The sequence below is a fragment of the Sprattus sprattus genome (assembly GCF_963457725.1).
Source record: "Sprattus sprattus genome assembly, chromosome: 5".
NCBI lineage: Eukaryota > Metazoa > Chordata > Actinopteri > Clupeiformes > Clupeidae > Sprattus > Sprattus sprattus.
Window position 1 is genome coordinate 21,329,207 of NC_137924.1, and position 14,936 is coordinate 21,344,142.

The window sequence follows — 14,936 nt, forward strand, 5'->3', positions numbered from 1 at the left end:
CAATCAGTGTTGTTGTTTTTTTTGTCCAGTGTTATCCTCTTTAACTATGACCTTGTGTACCCTTTGCTGTCAGAAAGATGCTGTTTGTCAGGAAGCAAGAATGCCATGCTGCCATAGCGGATAACCACCGGAGTGTAAAGAAGGCACCAGGCTCCTCTGTAACTTACCAAATTGGGCTTGCTTTTGGCCGTATTAGTGTAGCGTAGTTGACTGTTTTTCTTTTGAAAGTGTACCAGTACATTTACAGCAGTCTTTCATGTGTTGACTTATCAGTTACTGTCTTTGAGGACATATTTGTAGTCTAGCTGGTATTTTTTTTTGCATGTGCTTGTGTATAATATGCAGTCACTAAAAGCCAGTGTGAGTGTCAATGAAATGTTCTGTGAAAAGCACCAAACAACCTAAACCAATTCCATGAATAAATGACCAATTACAAATATTGATTTGCTGCTGCCAGTGTTATAGAGCACTGTGTTCCTAAAGTGTGCTCGTCTGACCACCATCATTATACAATGACTAATAATAATAATTGTTGTCGTCAATTACGAACTGCACTGTTTTATACAGTAGAGTTTAAACGACGCTCCACCTGTTGGTCTCGTGTTTTACCTGAGATACAGCTGGGCAAAGGCAAAGTGTGTGTGAGGACAGCCACAGAAAACAACACTACCCCCCTAAGGCAGACCCCCCCATCCCAGCAAATGACAGATATTCTGATGCTTTTGATATTTGTATACGATTCAGAGATGGTTTTAGTAATATTTCCATCAAATACTACTACTACTACTTTTTGAGCTTGGCTGTGAATCACCCCAATTTTTCAAAATGTCATAATTCCTAGAAAAACTGTCCACTAACCTAATTTGGAGAATGCGGTGTGAGAGACCAGTCTAGTCGTGTTTTATACCGAGGACCATTTTTAGTACTTTTAATACCTCTGTTTGAGAAGGCACTGGCCTTTCTATATCCATTGGGGAGTAATTATACATTATGTGTTTTCAGTGCCCCAAATCAGAGATTCCTTAGCCTTAAAAGGGAATGTCTGGCAGTGGGACGATGGATGTGTGATGGTGAGGTTGTTGAATTGTGCTTTCTGGTATTGTCTGTTCTAATGAGTGATCTGTGGCCTCCAAGCTTTGCTATAACCAGCCACATCAAATCGCAAAGAGCTACGTAACATACAAAATACTAATAAAAGGTCATGTGAAAAATCTTTACACATGATATCTCAGGGAATGTTAACCCCCTGAAAAAAACTAAAACGTGTTTGGTCTTACACAGTTTAGGCCAGGATTAGTTACTAATGATATATTCAGTGTGCTTATGTAACATTCAAATACCATAGCTTGCTCTAAATCAGAAGGGCTATTTGCTATTAGCTGGCGAAGGAATTCCAAGCATGTCATGTAGAGGTCAAAGTTCAGGCCAGGGAGCAGAGGGCCTGAACAGTTCTGACTGAGGTGTGGTAAGGCGGTGTAATACGGCTGGTTTGAGCAGTTAGTGTAGACGTTACTCTGGTAAATCCATAGTAAGTCCACTACAAGTAGCAGAGGTGGTTGTTTTAATATCTTTGGAGTCTGCAGACATAAACAGGACACACAAAGGAGAATGTGTCCTTTGCCTAAAGTGTGAGGTGCCATGGTTGCAGAGGAGGTGTTTCGTGTTCTTCTCGATTAGCTCCATGCTCCAATACATACAGATCATGCAAATGGAACGGACATGCCAGCCAACCACATTCAGTATCAACATCCATAACAAACTAATGACATAACAGTATAAATGCCTGCATATAAGGTAGAAGAAACCAGTCTTGTGTTTGCATATTTTGGCAGAGTGTTATATTCATTAGCACAAACCGATAGCTTGGATGATTGTGAGTATAATTAAAGTCTCAATTTACAAGCTGTAACAACAGCACTGGCACAAAAGCCCAGGCCTAATAATGAGCGGAGCAGTGCTCCTCAGATCATAAACATTCTGAAACACACACAATTAATTTGCTGGCACCGTTTACATTTCACAGTAATGTGGTTGTGCAATGTATTTAACCAAACTAGATACATACTCCTTTTCATAGTATCATACAGATCACTGAGTATTATATTGACTCGCTTTGAGTGTGTATAGTATAATACAGATCACTGAGTATTATACAGACTCACTTTCCATAGAGTATTTCATATTTTCTTTTCCAGGTAACCTTTGTGTTGTGACATGACATCTTCCTGAAACGAACTGATGCTGATGTCCTTTCCCTCTGTCCTCAGGAGAACCACTGCCTGCGCATTAAGATCCTGGGAGACTGCTACTACTGTGTGTCTGGGCTGCCAGAGGCACGGGCTGACCACGCTCACTGCTGTGTGGAGATGGGGGTGGACATGATCGAGGCCATCTCGTGAGTATTCACCACCATTAGGTCATGACCCTTTAGTGGGCTGTGTTAATAGTTACAACTTTTTGCGTGTGCTTGATTTAGTTTAGTTTAGCTTCATGTAGTTATCAACATAAACATTGACCACAGCAGTCAATGCTACTTAATGTTTTGTTAATGCAAAAAAAGGGGGTTTATTTTAAGTGTCAGCTAACGGATTGAATAATGACAGTTAATACTTTTGTTAAATAGTTTGTTCATTTGTATCTAGGGAATTTCTGTTTGTGCTGAGGGAATAGTAATGCGAGTCGTTTACGGTTTGATTGTTAAATGCGTGCATGACGAGTGATACAACAAACACAACTCAAACGGAAAGGTTGTCAAACACTGAGACCTTGACTTCACTTCAGCAGTGTTCCTCTTGTGGTTGAATCCACGTGTAGATCCGACTCGATCATGTCCGCTCCTGATCTCGGTTTCTCGGTTTCTCGGTTTCTCTGTGTTGTCTCCTGTTCCACACGCAGAATGATTCATTGATCTGTCACTGTCATTGCACCTGTGTCTCTGATTAGAGGACTGTTAAACTATCATTTATGGCAGGGCTTGGAAGAATCCCAGTTCAAAGCCTCTCAGACACTTGGCCTTTCAACTTTAACCATTCACTGGCAAACTACAAGTACCATTCACATCATGGGACTTCTGAGACTTATTTCAGACCTGACCTAAATAAGCATGTTGTATAACAAATGAATATTTTTGTTTTAATGAAGAACCAGAATTGCATAAGGGTAATATTTCAAATTGAAAATTAAATCTAGGGCTAGTTTGATTGCTGTACATTGTGTGCCATATATTAAAGCAAAACATGTGTCCACGCTGTTTTCTGTGTGGAAACGTCTTGTCTTTTAGCACAGATAAGGGCTTAGTATGTTCCTGGGTAGACAGGCAGTACGCTACTTCGAGGTTTGAATTGTACACTTAAGAGAAACCGTAATCTGATTTGCCTTTATGATTTGCATGATCATTTTGGCTTGATAGGCAATGGCCTCTCGCCCGACATGGCTGGCAGAAGCACATGCCCCAGGCTTCTCTCCACAGCTCTAATTGGTGTGAGTCAAGCAAGATAATACCCCTCGCAAATAGGCCTGATTGATTGGTGCTTTTGGATGAGGAGACTGTTGTTGTTCTCCTCTGTTTCTGTGTGCGTGTGTGCGTGTGTGTGTGTGTGTGTGTGTGTGTGTGTGTGTGTTGCTCACCCACAGTCCACGGTTATTGAGGCAGTGAGCTCCTGCAAAGAGCTGTGATTCCTGAGGTGGAGTGTGAGTGGGCAACAGCATTTCTAATCAGACACCTGTCAGTGGTGAATAACAAGATGGTGTGCGTGGGGGCGTGTGTGTGCGCGTGCATGTGCTTGTGTGTGCATCTGTGCCTGTGTGTGTGTGTGTGTGTTAGAGGGAGACTGCTTGAGAGTTTATGTGTTTGTTATGTGTGTATTGGGTGCGTAAAGGCTCATGTTGTGTAGTGAACACAAGAGCACACAGTTTTATGAGGTAGAAATGTTGTGTGGTTGTGCTTTTATCTGTTTGCATTGTAATTATGTGCACATTGTTTGCATTTGTAAGTGTGTGGGGTCATAGTGGTACCTATTTTTAAACTTAAACCCGACTTGTCTTCTGTACGATGTTTTGTTTTTGCATTTGTTTTGTTTTAAATATAATTTCATCCTGTTTTTCTCTTTTTTCTACACCCATTACTACTCAACTACTCACATTAGTTGAGCATTTTACTATTAAAAAGCACTGCATGCTCAGGGCTTCAAAAATAGTATGGCCATATCATGAAAGTTTTTTGGTTTTATTTGCTTGTTTATTTGTTTTCCTGTTTATTTCTTTGTTTGTTTGTCTGTTTTGAAAGGGGCTTAGCTCAGTGGGTTCTGCTCCTGGCCTCCCTGTCTGAGCTCGTGATTAGCTGCCGGCAGCCCTCACACAGTAGCAGCGCTCTCTGCTCTCGCCTCGGCTTTCAAAGGAAGGACAGGAACTGTCCCGGGTCCAATCTTATCGCACCACACCAGCACTCAGCACTGTCTGCAGCCTTGCATTACAGCACGCAGTTCAAATGCCTGCTGGCTAAAACAACCCTGCCACAAACAAACACGCGAACACACACACACACACACACACACACACACACACACACACACACACACACACACACACACACACACACACACACACACACACACACACACACACACACACACACACACACACACACACACACACACACACACACACACACACACACAAAAACATACATTAGATGTCTAACAAATGTTTTGCTTCCAACCATTTTGGTTACATCTTTATGATACAAGAGCCACCAGTAGGTGTTAAAGAGGGTCAAAGTAGCAACAGTAGTAACACAATACAATGGGACTTTTTTACTCCTTGTTGCCCTTAGAATTATGTGTGACTGTAATTTCATGTTGATCATTTCTCTCAAGTCCTGCCCTTGGTACCCTTCAAGGTGATGGAAGAATTGCTGATAGCGGTCTGCTGGTCTGTTCCTGCAGTAATGTACTGCACGGTGTGTGCTGGTGATTTGCTTTAGTGATTTGAAATATCTGCCGACCTTCATGCATTGATGCTGAGAGCTGTACCCTGGTCGAAGTTTCGAGCGGTAGTGAAGTGAAAATTGGTACCACATTTATGGTCCTCATTACCTCACATCTCGTCCGGGAAACTGTTGACAACTCGAGGAAATGTCTCGGTATGCGTTTGGGTGTCCTAGTCAGGAAATTTGACATCTCACGAGCAATTTGCATTAGCCCAAGCTGACATGCCTGGGAAGTAATGAAATCTGCGGGATTGCAGCATGGTCTGGGAATGCTCGCCCACTTTATTAAGGGCCACACAAACAAGCTGGCCTCCATGAAGGCCTCTGTCAGTGGAGTGCAGGTTACTGGGGATGCTGGAGTGCAGTGTCTCCCCTCTGAGGTGAGAAATACGAGCTTTTTCAGTTTCTGTTGCTTTGGCAGCGCAGTCGTTTCCTCTCAGTTGATCAGAATTTAAACAGGTCTACGATCACTTTTGTCTGTTGGTAAGCAGGTCTATGATCAAATTTGTCTGTTGGTAAACAGGTCTACAATCACATTTGTCTGTTGGTAAACAGGTCTACTATCACATTTGTCTGTTGGTAAACAGGTCTACGATCACATTTGTCTTTGTTGTGTAAGAGCTTCAGTAACGTTGATCGTATTTGAGGGGCTATACTGTATTTATGTATAAATGATACAGATGATAAAAACTGTAGAAGGTAATAATAGTAGGTAATGTAATAATATTTTGTCTGTGTGTGTGTGTGTGTGTCTGTGTGTGTCTGTGTGTGTGTGTCTGTGTGTGTGTCTGTGTGTGTGTGTGTATGGCGTGTGTGTGTGTCTTGCACAGGTTGGTGCGGGAGGTGACCGGCGTGAATGTGAATATGAGAGTAGGGATCCACAGTGGGAGGGTGCACTGCGGGGTGCTGGGCCTGCGCAAGTGGCAGTTTGACGTGTGGTCCAACGACGTCACGCTAGCCAATCACATGGAGGCTGGCGGCAAAGCTGGGTGGGTACTCCTTTTCACTTCATACACAACCGCTTACACACTGAACACCCTTTATCATACAGTGTCTCACTGGGGGACCCTAAAATGTAAAATGATCACTTAATTTAGATTTCCCATTCTATTTAGGTTTATCCTTATTTATTTATCTTTATTTATTCTATATTACACATCTTTATTCAATACAGATAAAATTTAAGTTTTGTCCTTGCTGTCAATCATATCGTGGATCAAACAAGGAGTTTAAAAATAAATAATTCTGTACCTGTGTGTTTGTGTGTTCGTGCATGTGTGTGTGTGTGTGTGTGTGTGTGTGTGTGTGTGTGTGTGCCTGCATTTGTGTGTGTGCCTCACAGACGGATCCATATCACCAAAGCCACACTAAACTACCTGAATGGTGACTATGATGTGGAGCCGGGCTATGGGGGTGAGAGGAACGTGTTCGTGAAGACGCACAACATCGAAACCTACCTCATCGTGGGCTGCAGCCAGAAACGGGTGAAATAACCATGTGACCCTCCCCTTTATCTCTCTTTCTCTCTCTCTCTATCTCTGTCTCTCTCTCTCTCTCCCTCTCCCTCTCTCTCTCTCTCTCTCACTCACACACACACACACACACACACACACACACACACACACACACACACACGCAGACGCAGACACACACCTGGGTTTCTATCAGCGGGTAATTACCGGCTTTTGCCTCGTAAAATCTATAATTAAAATCAATCCAAAAATCGAAATCAATCCAAAAGTTGCTGGTCACAATGTCTGATAATAATGCCAATACAAAACATAAATCATATCTGTAAACAGCAAATAAATTAATAAAGGAACTACATATATTATTATTATTACTACTATTATTACTATTTTATTGATTAATGCGAGTCACAAAATGTGGCTGCTTGGAGCATGGGGAGAAAATAGATTTTATCCAATCACGTTTTATTCTTTGTGAAGCTTCCATCGGAGCTCCGCCCTCCAAAGCCTTCACGTCCGCAGTAGTGGCAATGAATAGTACATCTCATATTGATTGTCAGACACATCAGAGATTAGTCAATGAAATTGTCGTATGTTTACGAGGAGAGAGTAATCTATCGTAAAAATCTTAAAAAAAAAATTATATATGTATAAAAATAAATTTTAATACAAACACAGACGGAAAGAGACGCACACATAAATGCACACTCAAAACCTCTCCCCTCAAAACAATCTAAAACAAACTGTAGAAAGTATTTAGTCTTGTGGACAGAAATGCTACTTTGCCACCAACCTGCCCACCTAGTCAGTGCCCAGTTTTAAACAGTGCCCTCTAGCTAGAATTAAAAACTTAATTCTGTGTTTTCTGGGGAGAACATCTCACTCATGAACTCATCTATCTCTCTCTCTTTCTCTTTTTCTCTCTCTCTCTCTCTCTCTCTCTGCATGCCTCACAAACAGCACCTGCTCTGTGGCTTATTATAGAATAACTGACAGAAATCCATTTCATGCTGTCCTGGCATCCATTTATAAGCAACCTGGCCTCCTTTGAACGCAGGGCTGCAGTATATACACTGGAATTCTTTTTCTCCTCGTTGCAGTGTGCATGGCCTTCCATGGGCACAACGAATAGACTGCGTCCCTTCTCTCTCTTCTGATACTGTCTGTTTATTTTCTCTGAGATTTTCTTTTGAATCCTCTTAACCACTTTCACTGCCATTCCATTCCATTTTTGGGAGGCTTTAGAAATCCAAATACCACTGGCATGCCATACTCTGCCCATCTGTGTTTTTTTTCGTGCCGTGATGTTACCGGGTTTGGAAAATTTGTCACACTTATGGCGATGGCGTTCTCTCCGTCTGTCTGCCACAGAAAGAAGAGAAGGCCATGATTGCCAAGATGAACCGGCAGCGCACCAACTCGGTCAGCCACAACACCTCGCACTGGACCGACCGGCCCTTCTACAACCATCTGGGCAGCAACCAGGTCTCCAAGGAGATGAAGAGGATGGTGAGCACAAGCAGATTGTCAAGTAGCTGCACACATTAAACCCGCACTTCAACACACACACACACACACACACACACACACACGCACACTAAATATATTCTATTCTATTCTACACACACACACACACACACTCACACACTCACACAGGTACACATGTCAAATTCACCAGGCATTTAATCGAAAAGGCCCAGCATAAAGCTGTACGACGTGTATAAAACCCATTCTATTTTGAATTAAAATTAGCGTTGGTAGCCCAAAGCTAGGTGTGCATCTGTTGAGGTGCATCAGAAGGCGTATTTTTGTTTTTCATACATGCTAGCTTTTTCAACCCTTCTGTGATAGTGTCAGCGGTGATGTGGAACTGTGTTAGGTGGAGGTGTTTTTCCACTAGTCACTTTCAAGGTGTTAACCAAGTCTGAAGACGCCCAGAACATAACAGCATTTACACCTAAAAGTCTTAGGCTCACTCTGTTCTGTCTTTTCACTCTCACCTCTCTTTCTCTCTTTCTCTTGCTCTCTCTCTCTCTCTCTCTCTGGTAATGCCAAGGGCCCTAGGGGATGCATGCTCAGATTAAATAAAAGTTTGATTGCCTCCGAAAAGCGTGCACAGGGATTTTAATTAGGCAAAAGGGACGCTACAATTAGGCCCCGTCTGGGCCCCGTTGGGACACTCCTTACCTCCCCGCTTTAATGCCCTGCTCTCCTCCTACTCCTCTTCCTCGGTGATCAGATAACGAGGAGCGACTAAGGTGCTGGAACCTCCGCTTATCAGTCTCTCTTCCAGAGTCCTTCCTCCCATGACACATGAGGAGGAAAGAACAGAAAAGCTACTATGTTTTATTTTTTTATTTTATTTCTTTATTTTTGTATTGTCAGCCTCTACTGGAAAGTTCCAGTCTTCCCCAAGAGGCTTGACACCACCCACAGGTGTGACTAGACAGGGTCTTAACTGCTAAGAGGTGTAGCACTTTCCAGAGCGTGATGGGACCTGCATGTGATTAGGCCCAGAGTGGAAAAGAGTGTGTGAGTGAGTAAGTGTTAGTGAGTGTATGAGTTTGTGTGTGTGTGTGTGTGTGTGTGTGTGTGTGTGTGTGTGTTTGTGTTCGCGAAGGTCTTTCCTCGTGGCGCGAGGCTGGGTGGGAGCTGTGGATAAGCAGAAGCTGTAGCTGAGTGTGTGAGTGCTCGCTCATGTGGCTACATCACCTGCTTCCCCAGGGAAACTCCCTTTGCCACAAAAACAACAGCCACTCTGTGTCATCTCCATGTGACTGTTTCAAGTTTTTATTTATTTATTTTTGATTTATTTATTTTTGTCCCTACTTCATCCTTTAGTGGACTGAGTGGCTGGCGTGTGGTGTTCACTGGCCTGTGACTTCAACAGTGTGGCCTGGGCTCTCTAATAGCAGTTGGGGCTAATCGGCTATTAGCTAGTTACCCTTTGTTCCTTCACTGAAGGTGACAGTGGAGGTGCTGCACTGCAGAGGGAGATGATTTACTGTGACAAGAAGTGACCCAGAACAGCTGTTATTTGGAGGCACAATTTGACTGAGTTGATCTTTTAATTTTGGCAAAAAAAACGGCAGCATTCCATTTGCCACTTTTATTTCCAAAAGAGAGAAAGGAAGGATGAAGAAATTAACTGAAAAAGCTGCATGTTCTGTCCTCCTCTCTGTCTCTGTCTCTCTCGCTCTTTCTCACTCTCTATCTCTGTCTTTCTCTTTCTTTCTCCCTCTCGTTCTTCCCTATGGTCCTGCCTTCGTCCAAGCAGAAATGAGTTATGAGGTGTGCGGCCCGTCTGTGCCCTGGGCTGCAGCTAGGCCATTTATCAGTGAGGTTTTATCTCACAGCCATGTTGCTACTTGGAGGGACTCACCTTCTGTTTACAGTGTGACCACTGTGTCTTATCACTATGTTAGCTGTTTCAAGACAGAAGTGTCTCAGTGCGTCTCTGGGTGTTTACATTTTGGTAGAATGGAGCCTACTTGATGGTGAATGTGCTTGTCTAAGATAATCTGATTCAATATAGTTTTGTTATGAACAAGTACTTGCCTGTCTTGATTCTCTCTCATTTATCAGAGTGAAATCTGTACTATTTAGGTGTATTAATAACGGTTCTGTTAATGTCTTGTCCTACTGTTGTTGTACCAGAGGGGGGCACTGTGGCTCCACTCTACTTGAGAGCAAAGTGTCTGTTTGCTACATTTAACTGTGTTGTTTTGGTGTGTTATTGAGAAATGTTGGAGGACAGTTGAGTTGTCAACTGCCATCCTATCCTCATCAAGTAGTTTCTCCTTTGTGTTCTTCTTGTCTCCCTAGGGCTTTGAAGATCCCAAGGACAAGTAAGTATAAAAACAAATAGTCTCTCTCTCTTTCTCTTTCTCTCTCTCTCTCTCTCTCTCTCTCTCTCTCTCTCTCTCTCTCTTCCTCTTTCCCCTGTATTTCCCCTGACTCTGTATCTGTATCTCTATGAATTGGACTGAGAATGGCTGGTCGTCCCTCTTTCAGTCCATATTTGTTCCATGCTGGTTAGATGCTTGATGTATGTATGCAATAATAGGGATGGAGTCATCATAGACGTACAGGCTTTCACAAGCCATCCCAGCATCTCTCCAGAATGGTGATGAAAGAACAGTAGTCGCTCCCTCAGCTTCCAACTGTGGGATTGGTGGTGCATGACTCTAGGGGGTTTAGGTGGTTCCAGGAACAGCAACATATTATACTACGTTAGTCTCTGGTGGCACTTCAGCTGCCATCATGCATGTTTGTTGGCACCCATCAGCGAGAAAGCCACGTCTCTTTGTCACAAATCACCGTCACAGAACCAGAGTTCCTGGTCCGTACCATGGTTTCCATCCCTTTGTAAACCCATTCCACTTGTTCAGTGCCTGTCTCGCCCTGTGCAGCGGCTCTGGCCCACATGAGGGCCTCATGAGGGCCAGAGCTGTTCCTGAGTCAGGTGCCATCTGGATCAAAGAGCAACAAGGATGATCAACAGCCCAAACATGAAACACACCAGGATAGGCTGCAGGAGAGTGTTGTGAGGCAACTGCAAGGGCCTTGATTATAATGATCGGTCACAGAGCTTACTGATTATATTGGTGTGTGCAGCGAAACGCATGCAAGGGCTTTCAACTTGTGGCCCAATCAGAATAGTGGTGATATTAAAGCTACTGAGCTCCTACCAAAGGTCAATACCATCATGCACTACTGTTTTGACCTTTCATGTAAGGCTGTTTTCAACTGTAGTTACGTGTACAGGCAGAGTTCTCTACATCATCTCTAGATGGATTTACTGTGCTTTGTGGAGTTGCCCTTGATGCAGTTTCCTCTGTTACTGCCATGAAAGGGAATTGGTGATTTATGCTACAGTAAGCCATTGATGATTTCTTTTATGATAAAGCTAGCCAAGAAGGTGACTAAACTGCGACCAATTAGACATGCTTGCCGACTTGCTTGGTTGGGTGTGGTGTGGTTCAGTGTGGTTTGTTTTGGTTTGGGATTGCTTCAGGTTAGTTCGCTTTGGCTTGATCTGGTGATCGTTTGGTGGCGTGAATGTTAAGTGATAGCTCTGGTATTCTGAGGATGCTTGGTAATCCACGGTTCTTTGCCCGACCGAGACCGCTAAAATGGCTTGGCGAGGAAGAGCGAGAAACCAGCGTGTCGTCTTGTGTTATCTAAACATTTAATTTTCAGAAACACCCAAGAGAACCTGAACCCTGAGGACGAGGTGGATGAGTTTTTGGGCCGAGCCATCGACGCCCGCAGCATCGACCGCCTGCGCTCCGAGCACGTCAAGAAATTCCTGCTCACTTTCCGAGAGCCAGACCTGGAGAAGAAGGTAGCATCCATTTTGTTTTTACAAATATCAATCAAGAATGTTATTGAGCGTAATTGCAATTTGAGTTTGATTATCAGAAAGGGCTGTCATTTTGCTGCATCCCATATTTGCATGCAGATATGTGATGCAGGGTGTGTTCTGCTAAAAATCTAAAACTTAACATTTATACTGTATAAAAACCTCACAAAGGCAACTTGGCACACAACAGTCCCAAACCCTAAACAGTCGTACAGCTATATTTGTTGTTGTATAGTATGAGAATGAGATATGTAAAAATCATTGTGGTGAATATGTAGACTCATCTTTAAAATGCATTTCACTGACACTCAGTCAAACAAACAAGGGAACCACTGGCCCACTCTGCTGACAGACACTCAGAAATCCTCCTTCTTTTTTGTTTGGATGGGAGACCACGCTGCAGTCATGCAGTCCATGGTGATCTGGGTGTGCTTATTGCCCTCAACACCCCACTGCCTCCCAGCTTCCCTGTACAATCACACAGCCCCTCCTACCCCCTTTTCGTAATCACCCCTGCACCCAGCAGCACTCTTCTCAATCACGGTCCCATGACGCGCTGAGGGGGAGAAAAGTGGCAGGTGTAGAGAGGATCGAGAGAGGAAGCTGCGGACAGATTTGGTTTGGTCCCTAGCTGAAGGTCAAAGCCGGCAGGGAAGGAGGGGTGGATTGTGCAGAGGTGAGTGCTGTGGAATCGCAGAATAGAGGGAGAGAGATGAAAGGGGGAGAGTCAGGTCTCTTCTTTTCTCTCTGTGGGATCTATCTGTCCCTTTCTTTGGCTGGAGGCCTTTTTTTAGGGGGATTTAGATCAAAAGGTCTTTGTTTGGAATGTCTCTGGTCATTGAAGGCAAAATTAATTACAGCTTTTTGTTCTTCTCCATTAAGCCCGCACTCAAAGCGCCCCCAATCGGATGCTTGATGTTCGTTAGAACCATATGAGTGGCTCCATTTACTTTGGGAACCTTTTAGCAGGTCATCTGCTGGTGTTTACACCCTTAATGTGCGTAATCTGTAATCTGAGCAGGCTTTTATCACGCCGGAGATTAGTGTTTGTTGAAGAGTTTAATTTGTCATCATGCTCCGTTCAGCAATGACGCATACACACGCACACACACACACACACACACACACACACACACACACACACACACACACACACACACGCACACAATGAAGGCCACTTTTCAAACAATGTGAGCACACGTAAAAGCGTGATTTTTCTGATTCATGTGTAGAGCATCATTCCAACAGTGGCACTTACTAAAGTGGGTTTACTGCTGTTTGAATGGCAAATCCTACTATGGACTGACAGAATCAGCAGCAACATTTTGAGTCATAATAGTCAGGGCAACATCCGGTGAATGTGAGTGTCTCTCTAACAGTGGTCTCGCACCTCAGACAGGAAAGGAGAAACAGTGGCCTTCGGCCTCTTTCTCCTAAAGACTCTTTGAGTTTTCTCTCACCCTTTCCTCTCCTCTCTTTCAGTACTCTAAACAGGTGGACTCCAGGTTCGGGGCGTATGTGGCCTGTGCCTCCCTTGTCTTCTTCTTTATCTGCTTCATTCAGATTGTCATCGTGCCACAGTAAGTATACAACATGGAGAATGTGGTCTTAGTGATTTATCTGTCAAAGGTCTGTCGAAGAATATGAGTTGACAGAGATGGGTGTCAGTTTCACTTCTCACTGTATCAACACACCCACACATATACACACAGATACACTATTCTTTCACCAGTTTTTTTTTTTCAAATCCTTTGCTATCCACCATTAACTCTGTTTTGTTGCTGTTCCAGTTCAAACGTGATGATTGGGTTTTACGCGACTTGCCTGGTTCTCCTGATGGTGGTCATGTTCATCTCGGCCATATACTCTTGTTTCGGGGTGAGTGGACCTCCGACCGGATCCATTCTGCAGCTGCTCATCGCTGCCTGCACCCACTCATTAACACAGACATATTTTTTCCGCTATTGACCAAAGACATGCTGCCTGTCGTAGTAATTATGGGCTGGATGATCTGATTATTGCACATGGTAATTACCTCTCCCGCAACCATGTAGAGTTCAACTTGCACATTAGAATACTGTTTTATTTTTGTGCGTGCCCTGCAATGCCAGCCACTACTGAGTGGCCTCTACACTCAACGGGGCTCAGGGCTGATGGTTGCTGAAGAGGCTGAACAAAGAAGTTGAACAATGAAGCTGAATGGCTTCTGAATTTCTGGCCATTGTAATCTGGCTCTGCGCTCTGACAGCGTAAACAAACCGCTAACCGGTGATCTGTGTGGGCTTCATCATCGATCGCCTTTCATTCACTGCTGGCACTGTTTCCCTCCCCACGAGGCGGGATGACTCACGGCGCACAGAACAAAGGCAGGACTGAGAAGTTTCACGTCTTTGTCTGAGCTGACAGGGTACCATTCACTGTACCCAGGTGTTAGGCAGAAAAGTGCATTTGTCAAAGTGGGATCCTCAGTGCCCCCCAGCCCACGTAGCTGATGGATGAAGTCTTCACGTTATCATTGTGTCCCTCGAGGCTCTTGCAATTAGGTGGTGTGTGTATTTTTTTCTGGTGGATTTGTGCGAATACTGAAAATGTACGTGTTATCTCCTCTTTAGTGTTTTGTTTGAAATTACCTCAACAATGCATTCATATTTGCACATCCTCAACAAAATAAAATGGATAGACATTTGTAGACCAGAGACAAAAGCCTTGTGTGTAAGATGACCACAAGTGTATATATATTTTATGGACTGGATTATTCTGGATAAATACAGATATGTAAAGATATGTTAAGTTAGTTTGACGTCTGAAACATCGTACTACATGTCCTACACTCACAGAATCATGACAGGCACACGTGGACAGCTTGTGTGTTTTGTGTGTCTGTGTGGGTTGTATAATTAAGCAATAAGCCCCAAGCGGCCGTGCTTTGCGCTGATTTTAGAACAGGTAAGGGGAGTTGTTAGGCACGACGCGAAGTAATATGGTGTGTCATCATAGAATGTTATGAGGACAACTTGAACGGTTATGCTGGATTAGACAACGGCATGGAACGCCATTTAGCCAATCACAATCAAAGATTGGAACAATCAGTTTTATAAGTTTGTGTTGCCTGCCT

The 14,936-nt window shown here is 43.7% G+C and overlaps 1 protein-coding gene across 2 annotated transcripts in view; it reads left to right on the forward strand.

Moving 5' to 3' along the window:
* The window catches only part of adcy5 (adenylate cyclase 5), a gene marked incomplete at both ends in the record, with an annotated part of 70,003 nt that overhangs the window by 48,660 nt on the left and 6,407 nt on the right, over positions 1-14,936 (forward strand). For both annotated transcript variants that reach the window (XM_080839415.1, XM_080839416.1), the window contains 8 exons: positions 2,268-2,395; positions 5,818-5,976; positions 6,330-6,471; positions 7,828-7,965; positions 10,282-10,304; positions 11,659-11,803; positions 13,304-13,401; positions 13,612-13,699. In XM_080839415.1, coding sequence (XP_080695541.1) covers positions 2,268-2,395; positions 5,818-5,976; positions 6,330-6,471; positions 7,828-7,965; positions 10,282-10,304; positions 11,659-11,803; positions 13,304-13,401; positions 13,612-13,699 — 921 coding nt within the window. The remainder of the gene's footprint in view (positions 1-2,267; positions 2,396-5,817; positions 5,977-6,329; positions 6,472-7,827; positions 7,966-10,281; positions 10,305-11,658; positions 11,804-13,303; positions 13,402-13,611; positions 13,700-14,936) is intronic.